Source organism: Martes martes (genome assembly GCF_963455335.1).
Source record: "Martes martes genome assembly, chromosome: 12".
NCBI classification, from domain to species: domain Eukaryota; kingdom Metazoa; phylum Chordata; class Mammalia; order Carnivora; family Mustelidae; genus Martes; species Martes martes.
In genome coordinates this window covers 72,527,219-72,544,168 of record NC_137900.1, presented here as the reverse complement: position 1 = coordinate 72,544,168, position 16,950 = coordinate 72,527,219, and the positions used below count along the sequence as shown (strand labels likewise).

Below are 16,950 nucleotides of genomic sequence, written 5' to 3'. Positions count from 1 at the left end.
TATTTAATATTTTTAATTAAAAATAATTTAAAGTAGTATGTATGTATTATAGATTCTTTAAAATGCTGAAAGTAATTAATAAGAAAACAAAGCATGTCATTCCTACCACTCAAGAGTTTGCTAGTCGTCCCTCCTATTTTCTAATTCTTCCTGCAGTGCTGTTCGTATGCGCGCATGCACAACACATACACACACACACACGCATGCTCAAGCTCACGCGCTCTCTCTCTCTCTCTCTCTCTTGCATGGTTAACCAAAACGAAGTTATACTGTACTCTTTATAAATTTGTTTTATGTGTTTATGGTCTTCATCTTTCCATGTAAATACATTTTAATTCATGTAGTAATTGAAATTCAAGTTCCCTCAGTGGTTCCAAAATTATTTATAGTAGGTTGATCCAAAGTAGGTTCCAATCCAGGGTCATGTATTGCATTTTGTATCTTAGTCTCTTAAATCTCTTTTAATGAAATGCATACCCATCCCCCCTTTTTTTAATCACCATGTCTACTGTTTTATGTATCTCACTTTTTTTTAAGATTTATTTATTTATTTGAGAGGGAGGGAGGGAGAGAGAGAAAGTAGCAGGGAGGTATAGAGGGAGAGAAAGAGAGAATCTTTTTTTTTTTTTTAAAGGTTTTATTTATTTGACAGAGAATACAAATAGGCAGAGAGGCAGGCGAGGGGTGGGAGGGGAAGCAGGCTCCCCACTGAGCAGAGAGCCTGATGCGGGGCTCGGTCCCAGGACCCTGAGATCACGACCTGAGCCAAAGGCAGAGGCTTAGCCCACTGAGCCACCCAGGCACCCTGAGAAAGAGAGAATCTTAAGCAGATTCCATGCTGAATGCGGAGCCTGATGTTGGGCTCGATCTCACAACTCTGAGATCATGACCTGAGCGGAAACCAAAAGTCAGACACTTAATCGACTGAGCCACCCAGGCAACCCACAAAACACATTTTAAAATGGTGAGATCCAGGGGCACCTGGGTGGCACAGTTGGTTAAGTGTCTGACTCTTGGTTTCAGCTCTCTGCACCCCCTTTAAAAAACATGATAGGTGTTTTGTTTCACTTACTTCCAGTTTCACAGACTTCTAGTTATAAAGTAAATAAGTCACGGTGATGAGAAGTACAGCTTGGGGAGTATAGTCAGTAATACTGGAATCATGGTGTGTGGTGACAGATGGGACTGTACTCACCGTGGGGAGCACAGAGTAATGTATAGAACTGTCAGATCACTGTGTCGTGAGCCTGAAACTGATAACATTGTATGTCAACTGTACTTCAGCAGTAAAAAGATAAACATGATTTGTACCTGTAAAAATGCTTTGTTTTATATGCCTTATACGTACCTTAAGTAATTACACACTGTAGTACATGCTCGAAAATTTTTAATGGTAAGGCCACAAGCATCAAAAATGTTTAAAGACTTGGGATATGCAGGTGTTTATTACACTGATGTTTATTACACTTATCTTTCAGTTTTCCGGAGATTCGAAGTATTTCAAAATAAAAGTTGGAGGTGGGGGGGAAGAAAAGGAGGGAGCAGAAAGGAAAAGTTTAGAAGGCCTTAAACCTGTCGAATTGAACAGGGTAGTGTAGCTGGGGCAGTGGGCATTTCTCTCAGACCTCGCTGGTGGTTTCAGTGCTCAGGGACGTAGGGAGATGATGCTATGTGTTCTGTGGTTATTTCCAGAATCTATCTTCCCCCCGACCCATTACCTTTTGCGTCACTGTTTACTGAGGAGGGACTGGAGGCCAGACCTGATTCTAGGAACTGGGACCATAGGGGGTAGGCTGGCGGGCAAAGAAGGCCGCTCCGTAGGCAGGGGCGCCATTTGTCATGGTGACATCTGACACGCTTGCTCCATTCACCTGTTATCTGCCTTGATGTTTCCTTGTCAGGATTATGAAGAAGCTGTGCTCTTATTACTAGAAGGAGCTGCCTGGGAAGAAGCTCTGAGACTGGTAGGAAAACCTTTAAAATTCTCGCTGTGTTAGGTGCTTAGCAGAGTGAGAATGCAGGGGAGAAAGGTCAGCTGGAATCCCTTGTTTTCAGAGGCTAGCAAAATTAAGTCAAAATAGTTTAGGTTCCTGCTCTAAGAATAAGCAGTTTTTTAAATGCGATATATTACTGGTTTTTACTGAAATGACTTGAATGTTCATTAGCTACCTTGTAGAGGTCTGCTCTTCTTGAAAATAACCTGGTGACCTCTGAAAGTCATCCATTTCCTTCCAGATGTCTTAACTCTACAGTGACATGGAGTTTTCCTGCCTAAAACTACTGTCTTTTTCCTTTTAGGTTTACAAATATAACAGACCAGATATAATAGAAACCAACATAAAGCCTTCTATTTTAGAAGGTAAGGGTTACATCTCGGAATTCTACATTTGGAAGTGTAGAGGTGGGGAAGCACAAGAGAAGAATACTGCCTGTTATTACATTCTTTAATCATAGAGTTGATCAGATTTCTCCACTGGGTGTAATACTTAATTCTGATTAGAATTTTTAAATATGCTCACTGTCAAATGGTAGTATGTAAAATATTTGAATGTTGAAAACACATGATAAGATACAGTTAAGAATCTTTATATTTGTAGGGGTGCCTCGGTGGCTTAGTCAGTTAAGCATCTGCCTTCGGCTCAGGTCATGATGTCAGGGTCCTGGGATTGAGCCCCATATTGGGCTCCCAGCTCGGCAAGGAGTCTGCTTCTCCCTCTCCCTGTGCTGCTCCCAATGCTTGTGTGTGCATGCACACGCTCTCGCTCTCTCTCTCTATCAAATAAATAAAATCTTTTGTAAAAAAGCTATTAAAAAAATCTAGGGGCGCCTGGGTGGCTCAGTGGGTTAAAGCCTCTGCCTTCGGCTCGGGTCGTGGTCCCGGGGTCCTGGGATTGAGCCCCACATCGGGCTCTCTGCATAGCTGGGAGCCTGCTTCCCCTCTCTCTCTGCCTGTCTCTCTGCCTACTTAGATCTCTGTCAAATAAATAAATAAAATCTTTTAAAAAAAAATCTATATTTGGGAGTAATTGGTAAACTTGAATATGAACTAAATATTAGATAATACAGTATTCTGTTAGTGGCCAATTTCTTACATATTATGCTTATGTTAGATAATATCCTTTTTTTTTTTTTTTAAAGATTTATTTATTGGAGAGTTGGGAAAGGAGCAGAGGGAGAGAATCTTAAGTAGACTCCCTGCTGGGTGTGAAGCCCAACACAGGGCTTGATCCCACGACCAATGAGATCATGATAATGTCCTTATTCTTAAGAGAGATGTTCTGAAGTATTTAAGAGGGAAGGATCATATGTGCAACCTACTCTCAAAAGGTTCCACAAAAATAATAGTTATGTGTGTGTATGGAGAGAAACAGGAAGCAAAATATTTACAGTTGGTAAATCTAAGTGGAGTGTATATTTATACATTGAACCAGGTGAGTTTTACCAGTTCTGGAACACTTAGGTGATCACTGTGATTCCTTAAAAGCAAAGTGGAAAAGAAAGACATCAGTTTGGCTTACAGAAATTTCCAGCAGTGGGGGTTGGTTTTAAGCTCTGCCTTTTTTAAGCACAGTCCACCCTGTGAGTAGGATCTGGCCTTTCTCACGTATACATGTACTCACACGCTTACCCGGCCTGCCCATTCTCATTAATACCGTGGGAGGATTCTTTTCATAACATTCACTTAGGTACGTTACTGAAAGCATCCATCCTGACCCTCCAGCCGTCCATCTAGCTGTCTCTTTCTTGGATTTTCTCCCCTAATGAGCACCTAGAAAAATGCTGACTGTTCATTTGCATAGGCCTAATACCTATGTTTCAGAAGCATCTCAGTGACTGTCCTGTTTTTGTTAACAGCTTCCTGTATACTCCGTTGCTAGTCCGCTCTTGGGTACCGAGTCTTTGTTCAGGTGATTTTACTAATTTAGTGCTAGAGGGTGTTCTAGGATGATGGTGATGAACTCTGAAATCTGAAATTTCAATGTGTAGTTCATTCTCCTAAGACAATGTAGGTTAATTCTCATTAAGGAAAAAAATCTTGCTTGGAAAACCTAGTAATCTGTTTCTTTTTGTTAAATTCTTATTCCTCACTGCCTTACTTGAGTTTTTTTTTCTCTTTTTTTTTTAAAGATTTTATTTATTTATTTGACACAGAGAGAGATCACAAGTAGGCAGAGAAGCAGACAGAGCGGGGCGGGGAGGGGGGGAAGCAGACTCCCCGCTGAGCAGAGAGCCCGATATGGGGCTCGATCCCAGGACCCTGAGATCACGACCCGAGCCGAAGGCAGAGGCTTAATCCACTGAGCCACCCAGGTGCCCTCTCTTTTACTTAAACATCTTGCTCAAAATATTTTCCATCCACACCCCCAGCCCAGAAGAATTATATGGCACTTCTGGACTCTCAGACAGCCACATTCAGTCGCCATAAAAACCGTTTATTGGTGGTTCGAGATCTCAAGGAGCGGGCACAGCAGGTGAATCTGGGTGAGTGTCTACATGAAGACACTGACAGTTGGGCATGGTGGGGACATATCATACTTTGTTTTTGTCTTAGCTGCTTATTGTGCCTCCTGCACTGTGATTACTGTGCTGGGGGATGTTTAAGTCCTCCGTGAAACCCCTTGGGGACTGTGTATGTCTGTGTTTGTGTGTGTTGGGGAGGGCTGGGGGCAGGACCAAGCATGAATGGGAAGAGCTCTGCCACACGTGCCCTACACCCCCACCAAGCAGAGCAGAATGAGCGTCTTTGCCTCCAAATGTTCCTTTGCTTTCAGAAAGAAAAGAAAAGGAAAAATAACCTTGGTACTGGTGTGCTGGTGTATGGTAGTAGTAACTGTATTTAATATTATCTCATTTCCCTTTAGATCTACTTTCTAATAATTTTCACCCATCCTCAGCTATGCCCTGGTGAACTATAGTCCACTTACCCTATTGAAGGTAAACCTACATCAGCAGGGAGTTTTCATTCTGTATCTCGTTCTTCTTTTCTAGATGATGAGGTGCCCCAGGGCCAAGAGTCAGACCTCTTCTCTGAAACTAGCAGTGTCATGAGTGGCAGTGACATGAGTGGCAAATATTCCCACAGCAACTCCAGGATATCAGCGTATGTATCACGTTTATGTAGCACATTGATGAGGCCCTGGGTATATGGAGATTGTGCAAGTAAGGAGGTCAGTTTCTCATCTGGACAGTGCAGGGGAGAGAGAGGACAGTTCTCAAGGCCAGGATTTGATGTGCAGGGGCTTTCCCCACATACCTAAGAAATTAGACTTGGTACTGAAATGTTTTTCTACTGCAGCTTTGTGGACCGTGTGTTTGTCCGTACCCACAAGGCCTTACACTGGCACTCAATTTTTATGACATCTGATTTCATTCACTTAACGAATATTAGGTGACCACATTATGTGGGCACTTAAAAAATTAAAAGTTTATAAAGGAAAACGGTATCAGGCATCTTCAGTTCAAAGCCAGGATTAGAAGAGATTATTAGTATAAAATAAGTCATCATGCTTACACAGTGTAGCATTTGGTCAGAAAACCCATATGCTAGTTGTAGTGGATGTTACCAAAAATTTTTAAGTACATGTGGGTTATAAGAGCTTATAGTCATCGTTGGGAAGCATAAAACAATGCAAGATTGTTTATTTAAACTGAATCATGCTGGGAGGCCTGGGTGACTCAGTCGGTTAAGTGTCTGCCTTCAGCTCGGGTCATGATCTCATAGTCCTGGGATGGAGCCCTGCATCAGGCTCCCTGTTCAGAAGGAGATTGCTTCTCCCTCTCCCTCTGCCTGCTGGTCCCCCTGCTGTGTGTGTACACACGCATGTGCGAGTTTTCTCTCGGTCTCTCTGACAAATAGATAAGGTCTTTAAAAAAAAATATACAAACTGAAAAATAAAAATAGATAAATAAACAAACTGAATCATGCTTTAGGAATTCAGAATAGAGATTTATGAGGTTATATAGGGTGATCAGAAGCTGCAAGAGTCAGTTAGAAACTGGGCTTTTCAGGGGCTCCTGGGTGGCTCAGTGGGTTAAAGCCCCTGCCTTCTGCTCAGGTCATGATCCCTGGGTCCTGGGATTGAGCCCCGCATCGGGCTCTCTGCTTAGCAGGGAGCCTGCTTCCCCCTCTCTCTCTCTCTCTGCCTACTTGTCATCTTTGTCTGTCAAAGAAATAAATAAAATCTTAAAAAAAAAAAAAAAAAAAAAAGAAACTGGGCTTTTCAGAGTCTGGGCAAGAGTCCCAGATAGGTGGCATAATTAAAGACCTCTGAGCAAGAGAGATACGGGTGTCAGATATATTTTATCATATCCAAATTTCAATGTGCTGTGTCTATCTCTCATTTTAAATTTTACTTTAGATTTGTTTTTCATTAGAAAATTCAGGTTGGTGGTTCTGTTGTTTCAGCTGTCATTATCAAAAATATAATCTCTGTACTTTAATTAAAATTTCAAGGCCAGACACTACTTTTTAGGGTTTTCCTTATTATTTCCTGTCTGTAAGACTTGCCTTTCCCAAATTTATTTTAGCTATCACTCCCAACACCTCATCACCATTTTACCCCAAATACACATACCATCTATAGACTCTCTGGGTTCCCAGAAAGTTGGTGGCCAACAGGTACATTCATTTTAATCTGTTCAGTGCAAAGAGAGCCCCTTTTATAACATCTTTCCAATTTCTTCTAACAGGCGGTCATCTAAGAATCGCCGCAAAGCAGAGCGGAAGAAGCATAGCCTCAAAGAAGGGAGTCCGCTGGAGGATCTGGCCCTTTTGGAGGCACTCAGTGAAATTGTACAGAGCACTGAAAAATTGAAAGGTATGTTCTCAATACTGATGATTCTTGCCCCCAAAAAAGGTAAATGGATAGCACAGACAGAGTTAAGCAGATAATTTCGATACAGTTTTCCCAACTTGGGGAAAGACAGACTTTTGGCAGGAAGTGTCATTTCAGGGCACGTTCCTAAACCACCCTCAGCAGGGAACCTAGGAACCTTCCTCCACTGGGCCCTGCCCAGCTCCGCTGGGAGACATTAGTGGGGAAAAGGACTGCGAAGACACCCCTTCCTGCTGGAGCCCCAGCGTGTTCCTTTTCCTTTTTGTAGTAGACAGGTTGAATTACTCCAGCATTTGGGGAGACGAGGAAAATGTGGGGGAGATGGCAACTGCAGTGTAATATTAAATATTTTTTTGCTTGGGAAAGAAGTTGTATTACGATCCTAGCAATGGAGCTGGGGACCCAAGTTAACCACTTTCTTGAATTTCTTCTTTCTAGATGAAGTATACCATATTTTAAAGGTGCTCTTTCTCTTTGAGTTTGATGAGCAAGGAAGGGGATTACAGAAGGCCTTTGAAGATGCCCTCCAGCTGATGGAAAGGTCAATTCCAGAAATTTGGACTCTCACCCACCAGCAGAATTCAGCTACACCTGTAAGTTTTCCTCAGAGACAGAACATGCATTTTTTTAAGCCATTTCACAGGTTCTTAATGTTCACATGATCTCTTGAAAGTCAAAGCCAGAGTTTTCCTTGTTCTTAAAAACATGATATGCCATAGTTACATTATCCTAGGCTATGTTTAAGCTGTCGCTAAGAAGATTTTCTACTTGAGTAGACCTTGCTCTAGGTTAAGTTTGCTTTTGTTTCTCCTTCCCACGTGAAACAGCTGCTGTGGAGGGGATGGGCAAGTTCAACTGTTGCCCCAGCCTTCAGTGAGATTAGAGTAGGGGAAAGGGGCAGACAGGGCCAGAGTTGGCCTGTCACCTCCCTGCGCAGACTTTGGATGGTATCAGTGCTTTTTAAAGCACTGGGCCCCTGGGTGGCTCTCTCAGTTAAGCGTCTGACTTTTGATTTCGGCTCATGTCATGATCTCAGAGTCACCGTACAGAAACCTGCGCTGAGCTCCGCACTCAGCACAGAGTCTGCTTGAGATCCTCTCCCTCCCTCTGCTCTGCCCCTCCCTCCACTCACACGTGCTGTTTGTCTCTCTCTCTCTTCTCTCAAATAAATAAAATCTTTAACAACAACAACAAAATAAACCAGACAGTTGCTTTCCCTATTGTTTTATGGATTATCTGACTTGTCGCTTCTACTCTTGTTACGAGGAGCTTTGCTGCTCATGTTTAAGGCAGTTGTGTCCTGTCAGGAATTCTGATGTGTTGTCATCTATCTATTGTGTGAACTTTGCTCAGTCTCTCACACCTCAGGCCTGTTGTTAAGAGGTTCTGTTTTGATTTAGAAAGGCTGGTGTGGGCGCCTGGGTGGCTCAGTGGGTTAAAGCCTCTGCCTTCAGCTCAGGTCATGATCCCAGGATCCTGGGATCGAGTCCCGCATCGGGCTCTCTGCTCAGCAGGGAGCCTGCTTCCTCCTCTCTCTCTCTCTGCCTGCCTCTCTGCCTACTTGTGATCTCTGTCTGTCAAATAAATAAATAATAAAAATCTCAAAAAAAAAATTTAGAAAGGTTGGTGTGTCAGGTACGGTCCATTAAGGAAAAGAACCACAGCTGTTATTTTAACAGAGAGAATTCAATGTAGGGAACTGGTGGAACAAGTATTGGACAACTGAGAAGGCAAAAGGAGAACACAGAGAAGGAGCGCTGAGTTGGTAACTATGAGGGAACAAGGAAGAGTTCGGGTTTGCTGTAGTTCAGAAGCTTGGAGGTGCGTCCCTACTGCGCGGGTTCTTGACCCTCTGAGAAGGGGTGCCAGCCAGCTGGTGCTGATGCTTCTGAGGGGGCATGATGGCTGTAAGTGTAGAGAAATGAGGAAACTGAAATGAATGGCTACTACCAGGGTAAAGAACTATTGAGTGAAAGCAAACAGCACATTCCTTTTCCTCCAGCCTTGTACTCTTCCTCTCATGTCTGCTGTGGGCAGAGCATAACGAGGCAGCTGACAAAGGGCAGAATGTTTTCTCAGGTTCCCAGTCCCAGCATCACAGGCTGGGACAACAACCCACAGAGAAGGGTTTGGAGCCTGGAGAGAGACTGGTTTTGAACTCCTTGATTAGAAACACATAAGCTTTACTGGGGCCTTGATTTCCTCATTTACAAATGGGGATATACTTCCCTATACGCTTCACTGGAATGTTCTGAAGGTTAGATAAGAGGGTAGACATGGGCATACTTAGCATATCTTGAAAGTAAAAGTTGAGAATCAGCACCCTACAAATACTTGAATTTACTAAAATAGGTATTTCATAGAAGAAATGTGATCATCTTCAAAACTGTAGTGGTTTTGAAGCTTAGCAGTTTATAATACCTCCTCATGCTCTCCCTTACCTCTTCTATTCAAATCATAGTAATTTTTAAAAAAAACATTTTATATGTTTTTTAATTTTTAATTTTTTTAATTTAAATTTTACTTAATCTACAGTGCAGTACTGGCTTCTGAAGTAGAACTTTGTGATTCATCACTTACATGATTTACCCAGTGCTCATAACAAGTGTCTCCTTTAATCCCCATCCCCCATCTAGCCCATCCCCCACCCAACTCTCGCCATCAACCCTCAGTTTGCTCTTTATCATAAGAATCTCTTATGGCTTGTTTCCTGCTCCTTTTTTTCTTTTCCCCCTTCCCATATATTTATCTGTTTTCTTTCCTAAATTCCATATATGGGTGAGATCATACGGTATTTGTCTTTCTCTGACTTATTTCGCTTAGCATAATATACTTTAGCTCTACCCATGTTATTGCAGATGGCAAGATTTCATTCTTTTTGATGGCTGAAGATCATATTAATTTCTGAGACACCAACTTTAACAGTCTTCTGGGGAAAATGACCAGAAAATCATGGGTTTGCTTTGGTTGGTAAATTATGTTAATAGCACAGGTGCAGGATCCCCTGAGTCACGTGAAAGTGCTTTGAGCAGGACATTGCTGCTGAGAAGGTGTCCCCAAGGGTATGCTCGCTGAGCCAGGTGAAGACAAAGTGGAGGGCCTGGCATGTGCCCCCCTGAGCCTTACACAAACGTGGAATTCCTGTGAAGGGTCTGGTTTTACCTTGAACACGTGTGCACAGTTTGCATTCTACTCCCTGATACATGCACGTATTTGCTTTAATATCAAAATTCCCACAGATCTTTTGAAGGCATTTTGATGCTCTGTGTGTTCTATAACCTCTTGTACTCCTCCCCTCAGGGGATGGCTTATATTCCTTAAGATTTTCCTTTTTTTATTTTCCCCTCATCATTACCTTGTCTTCTGGAAGAAAGGAGATTTGGAGGTCTGAGTTGAGACTAGAACACCTGGCAAAGTAAAAATCACAAAGGAGGAGAGAATTACTGTGCTTGATAATTTGAAAATGACTTGCTATTTACTGCTGGTAGAAACTTGGCCTTTGGTATCTGTGGTCATCAGAAGTGTAAAATAATCTTTGCTGATCTGCTTTCTACTTAGGTTCTAGGTCCTGATTCTACTGCAAATAGTATCATGGCTTCTTATCAACAACAGAAGACTTCAGTTCCTGTTCTTGGTTAGTATTGTTTTCTCTTCAAATTATCACAGTATTTGGCAGAAGGAATATCTTTCTCTTAAGTGTTGAGAAGGTCAGCGGTGTGAGGAAAGATCAGGTATTGACAACAATTTTCCCTCAATTTTATGAGTATATCTTTAATAAAATTGACTTAGGGCTTCTAGTGTTGGGAACCAGAGGGGTGGGGGACCCAACATGACATTAAATGTATGAATTTTTAAAAGATCATCTGACATACACTTGTCCATACAGGCACACCATAGTTGAAGTTTGAGTCCAAATAGTCCAATTTATATATATATTTTAAGGATTCTCCCAAGTCATCATTTTTGGTTCTTGGCAGTTATGCATTGCATCTTGGGGGCACTTTCGTAACCATCTTCAGGATCAACAATATAATTTGAAAGCGAATCCAAAGAATGGTAGCATTTTACTTGCATTTCCTATTTAAGTTTACCGAAAATGTTTTGTTTTATTTTTTGTTTGTTGGCAGAGGAGATGATTCCTGATGAGATGGTGTAGCCCTTAAATTTTAAAGCCCCAAAGGCTCTTTTTAAATTTAGTTAGAAACTTTTTTTTTAAAGATCTTATTTATTTATTTGACAGAGAGAGAGAGAGAGAGGTCACAAGTAGGCAGAGCAGCAGGCAGAGAGAGAGGGGGAAGCAGATCCCGCTGAGCAGAGAGCCCAATGCGGGGCTCGATGCCAGGACCCTGAGACCATGACCTGAGCCAAAGGCAGAGGCTTAACCCACTGAGCTACCCAGGCGCCCCTAGTTAGAAACTTTTGACAGATCAATTTGGTGCTTGAGTATTTAGCCTTTAGGTGGATCAATCAAGCATACCAGCCTCTTAGCTTTCAAAAGTTAGTGGTATGTTCTGAAATAATTGGGAGTTTTTACTAATATAACTTGGATTTTCCAGAATTTTTTTTTCCTTTAAATGCTGTGCTATACTAGCTTTCTGATGACATTTGAAGTAGCCGTGGGTGTTTACACTAAGTTTGAAGTTTAACAGTTAATGTTGCTACCAGGAGCAAATGAGCTATTTCCCATCCAGCTTATGTCATGTATTGGGACAGTAGCTGCTGTATTCCTAGCTCCCCTTCTTCCTGAAGGCTGACAAGCTGCTTTTTCTATCAGTCCCAACATATACTTAGTTCTGAGATGCTGAGAATACATCTTGGACCAAGGCAGCTTGGTTATTGCTCAGTTTGTACTCTGCAATCCAGCTGTGATTTCCGCCCCATTTTCCTCACTACTGGCCTGATGCTGACCTTCACATGGAGTCTAGTCACACCTTTCCTTCGAGTATCCTGGTGGCATTATCAAAGAGCACTTCCATTTTCCAGCTGAGCCCTAGAGACGCTATTTGAGGCTCCTCATTATCTGAGTACATAAGTATTATCAGTGTCCTTGTGGTTACAAGATGGCATAGGAAAAGAGAGGTTCTCATAATCTAAAAATAGGCAGATGAACTACTGACAAAGTCCCAAGTACTGTTCTGCAACTGCTGCTCCCTAGCCAAGGGAAGAGTTAAGTAAGCTCACAGGGCCTGCGAGTGGGATCCGTGATTTGATAGGCATTCTCTCTGTTTCATGTTCCATGTTTACATTGCAGTATTGTGCAGATCTGTTGTAAGACTTGCAAAAATGTAGGGTTTCATAAAATGGATTAAAGTATTTCAAGAGAAGTGCTTGAATCATCATAGCTGAGTTGGGCTTGTTATAATTGATAACAAAGTAACTGCTTCAAGTGGGAATGATTTTGGCTATCAAAAGATTAAGAAAAGCCCTTGGAAAAATTGATAAGACCTTCAAAGTATGTTTGCAAAAATAACCCTTACACTGTGAAGTTCAGACATGGAAAGGTGAAGGATGTCATGTTTTGTTGTCATAACAGTTTGTCAGCACAGTTCTTTCCTGCTAAAAAGTCAGTGCTTGGTATTCTTAGTTAGGTGTAGATATCAAAATTGTGCTATGTCTAAATTTTTAATAAGAATATTTCCATAACTTTTTAAAAATCAATTAATTTATTTATTAATTTTAGAGAGAGTAAGAGAGCACAAGCCAGGGGGTAGAGGCAGAGGGAGAAGCAGACGCCCACTGAGCAGGGAGCCTGATGCAGGGCTTGATCCCAGGATTCTGGGATCATGACCTGAGCCAAAGGCAGACATTTACCTGACTAGGCGCCCCTTAACTTGATTCTTTTTTTTAAAAAAGATCATCTCATTTATTTTTATTTAAATTCAATTAATTAATATGTAGTATATTATTAGTTTCAGAGGTAGAGTTCAGTGATTCATCAGTCTTATAAATACCCATGTGATATCATGAGCACTGGGTATTATATAAGATCATCTCATTTAAAGTTTAATCACCATTTCACGCAAGTTGATGGGCCTTGCTGATAATGAATTTCCAGTATCAGTGTTCGTATATAAGGAAAACCTCCTATGGTCTTTTTGTCTATCTAGCTTTTTGTTTGTTGGAGCAGAAAGCACTAATTGTGTGTGAAATTATAAAACTGATTAGGTTAATGGTGAAAATCTGGATTGTACAGAAAAGCGTGTCAAAGAATATTAAAATTTGATCGTTTCTAATACATGTGTGTATAATATGAAAATCATGTTTTTAAAAACACTCTATCTTGAGCATTTTTCTCACATTGGTTAAATATGCTTAAAAATAATTTTTAATGTCTGTGTGGCTCATGTATATAGATATACTTCTGTTGGAAGTATATTACAAGTAATGCTGAGAAAGAACATCTTTTTATACATGTATTTTCTCATATCTTCGCTGCCTGTATATATGTCTGCTACCACAAATCTGAAAGAGGGCCCAGGTGGAGCCATGTCTCTTCATCTTGGGGTGTTGGGTGAAGAGATTATTTAAAAACAAAATCTTAAAAAAAAAAAAAGAAAAGAGAAGAAAGAGGGCCTGGGAGTTTTGTTTGACAGTGACAGTTTTACCCCATCCATCTTCTCCTCCTCCATTTGCTTTTTTCTAAAAGTAGGGACATTTTTATTGATCAGTGTGTAGAATTTTTTTATCATAAAAGTTTTTTGTTTGTTAACTCTGTTTTTCAGATAACATGCCACCACATTTTTTTTTCTCTTATAATTGAGGAAAATTTTGTAGATAGTGAAATGTAAAATTTGATGAGATTTAATAATTACATATGGTTTTGTAACCACCACCATCCCCTCCCATTCAAAATCTAGAACATTCTTTGAATCACTCAGTGGGCGTTCTTTTCTTCTACCCTTCACCTGCGGGAAGTGGAAATCTCTATTCTTGGGGCAGGGCCTTCAGGCTGTGTTTGCTCTGACTGGAGGCTGGAGGGTAAGAGGAGCTTTAGCTCCCTCTGGTCTGATGGTTATCTTGTAGCTTGCAAAGCCCAGGCACTAGTTTTATCATCACAGAGTTACTGCCTCAGCTCCCCCTAGCAAGAAGGTGTGTCTGTCACGGTTTTCCTTTCCTTTCTTCTAGATGCTGAGCTTTTTATACCCCCAAAGATCAACAAAAAAGCCCAGTGGAAACTGAGCCTTCTAGAGTGAATGACCCCAGCAGAGGCGGTTCTCCTTTCCCTTCCTCCATGGGGCCTGGCCGTCAGGAACTGGGAAGAGTAAGATAGTGATCTGCCTTAGCAGTGTGCAGAGCTGCTCCAGACAGCAGACCTAAGCAGACACCAAGCAGTTCTGCTTTATTTTGGGTAAAATTTTAATTAGCAAAACCTTACGCTTTAACCAATATTGCATCATTTTGTAAGAATTACTGTTCTTTTGTTTAGTGCTGTTGGAGAGTGTGTTTCTGGTATTTAGAGCACCGAGAAGACTGGCTTTCATTCCCAGCTACCAGTCTCGTTCATTTTGGGACCTTCGACAAGTCACATAATTAACTGATTTGTGCCTCAGTTAATTGGGAATAATGTTTCATGGCTCCTACCTCAAAAGTGTGAGGAAAAGAAAATAATGTTTTTTAAATATTTTATGTTCTGGGAGGAGAGCAGTATGTATAAACAACATGGCTGTTTGTGCTACCAGCAGTTGGTGAAATTGAATCACTTAAATGACTTCTTTACCTGGAACTAAAGCAGAATAAAAAGCTAAATATATCCTTTGAAATTCTAAGCTTTCCTATGCTGACAGCTGTTTACTTTGTAATCTCTTACCACATCACGTGCTTCCAGTTAGAACTGTATTGCGCTCCTAGCACTAGTGTCCACAGGGACTCTTTCTACTGCCTATGAATTTTCTGTGAGGGAGTTAGCAGTATTAGAGCTGGCACAGATTAGCATTTCGGAAACAGTATCATGCACGTTGAGTATGGTGAACAGTGTGCACGATTGTTGAGTTATTCCTTTTTTCTCCAAGTAATAGCTGCTTTTAACTAAAAGGTTTTTGTCCGTGTCAAGGCCATTTCATTTATTTTTCCTTATGGTGCTTCACTGACCTCTTTTAGTTATTTTCTTTGGAAAAATATGAGAATGTTTTCTCTTTTGGATTAATCTAGAAAAAGCTCAGTTCATTTTGACAACAGTTTTGTGGCTGATTCTTGGGTAAGGTTAAAAATTTCTTCCATGCCTTTAATACCAGAACCAGACATTCATGACTGTGCGTGAATGGAAATGCTGCCTCTGATCTGTAGAGTATAGATATGCCCAGAATTGTAATTAAAGTCATTCCCTAAATAGCAAAATGTAAATGGTAGAATCTAGGTGTGTTTGCTTGTACAACTCAATTTCTCTCCATGTCTGAAAATTTTTTTAAAAAACAATGGAAAAAAAAGGAAGGTATAGAAATCTACTTTATGATTTATACCCATAATGGATTGCTATAATTAAGGGCCCCACATTGAAAGGCTGAAAGTGCTTTGTGACTACTCTTAGATCTAGGTAAGTAAACATAGTAACTTATATGGCATTTTAATATATTCTAGTGCTCTTGTTATAGATAATGGTAAGGGCACCCATGCATGACAGATGGGAAATAGAAGTAAATGTGTTGTTGATAATAGTGTGGTTTTTCATAGATGTTCCATTTCCTTGAGATGTTCCATTTCCTTGAGAGAATGTATTGAAGCATCAAGAAAGAATTTGTGTGACTACAAATACCTATCAATTACTATCTATTTCCTATGAGCAAGATGGAATTTTGTTCATTTGAGAAGCAGCAGGCTAGAGCAGACCTTCCAAACTGAAGGCAAAGTCACAGAAGAATTCATGGGGAAAGTGCAGTGTATGGGAAGAAGAGAAACGTCTGGAAATGATAAACGCTTAATTTGGGGGAAAGGCTCTGTCAAGGTCCTGGAAAAGAATATATAAGTCTTCTACTAAATTTGAACTCTGTCCCAAAGCAAGTTCATGCTGCAGTAAGCTAAAAACTCCAGTTGTTTTGTTGGTCCTGCTGAGTCAGTTTTGCTCAGATGCTGCAGACATCAAGAGGGAACTTGCAGAGGTCTGTGTCCGACAACCCATTTTAAATGTACATTTAAAAAAAGAACAGAGGCAGGAGGTAATATTTTTGTTATGTCTTTATCAGTGTAGTTTGATGTAATTTTTTAGCACTGCCACATCTTTTAAATTCATTTTCCATGTATTATACACACACACACACACACACACACACACACACAAGTTTACCTTTTAGGGATTGTTCATAGCCACAATTGAAGAGGGTGTTTTCAAAAATAAATTAATGATTCTTACTTACTTAAGGTTACTATAAGTTTGGGAAGGAAAATCAGCTTTTTCCGCCCCTCCTGTTCCTCCCCATAAATTTGTGCATCACTGGAAGCACCACCTGAACAAGCCCTTAGGTATTTCTGGCTGTCCTTTCTTGTCTTCCATATTTATTAGTAATTGAGGTGAGGAGAATAAACATCTTAGAAGCTAGGTAACCCATTAACATCCCAGAAGCTGTAGACAAGTCAAAGCTAATATGGTGACATTTGGGGACACTGAATTGATTCTTGTGTCATTATGTTCCCTGAGCCCTTACTTCTGCCTCATGCCTATATTAATCTCACTGGCTCTGGAATCCCAAGGGTTTTAACACCAACAGATGTTCTCCTGGTATACAGGAAAGAACAAGAGCATGGGTCCACCCATCTTAGTGTCCTTGGACAGAGACTTTTTTTTTTTTTTTAAGATTCTATTTATTTGTGGGAGAGAGAGTGTGAGCACAAGTAGGGGAAGGAGCAGAGGGAGACCGAGAAGCAGACTCCCTGGGATCGTGACCTGAGCTGAAGGCAGACGCTTAACTGACCAAGCCACGCAGGCACCCCTGGACAGGCACATTTAATCTCACTGAATCTTGCCTTGTGTACCCATTAGCGCCACTGTGTACCTTAGCACTATTGACATTTTGGGTCATATCATTCTTTGTTGTAGAGATCTCTCCTGTGTATTATAGGATGTTTAGCAATATCTCTGGCCTCTACCCACTAGCTGCCAGCACTGTATATCCCCCACTCCTGT

General features: G+C 41.0%; 1 protein-coding gene across 1 annotated transcript in view; it reads left to right on the top strand.

The window, feature by feature from the left end:
- Window positions 1-16,181, top strand: part of ELP1 (elongator acetyltransferase complex subunit 1) — a 58,176-nt gene extending 41,995 nt beyond the window's left edge. Inside the window, exons 31-38 of the mRNA XM_080819424.1 lie at window positions 1,902-1,964; window positions 2,299-2,359; window positions 4,369-4,482; window positions 4,990-5,101; window positions 6,691-6,818; window positions 7,275-7,429; window positions 10,395-10,470; window positions 13,962-16,181. Of these exons, the coding sequence (XP_080675550.1) occupies window positions 1,902-1,964; window positions 2,299-2,359; window positions 4,369-4,482; window positions 4,990-5,101; window positions 6,691-6,818; window positions 7,275-7,429; window positions 10,395-10,470; window positions 13,962-14,029 (777 nt within the window). The 3' untranslated portion in view covers window positions 14,030-16,181. The remainder of the gene's footprint in view (window positions 1-1,901; window positions 1,965-2,298; window positions 2,360-4,368; window positions 4,483-4,989; window positions 5,102-6,690; window positions 6,819-7,274; window positions 7,430-10,394; window positions 10,471-13,961) is intronic.
- The last annotated feature ends 769 nt before the right edge of the window (window positions 16,182-16,950 follow it).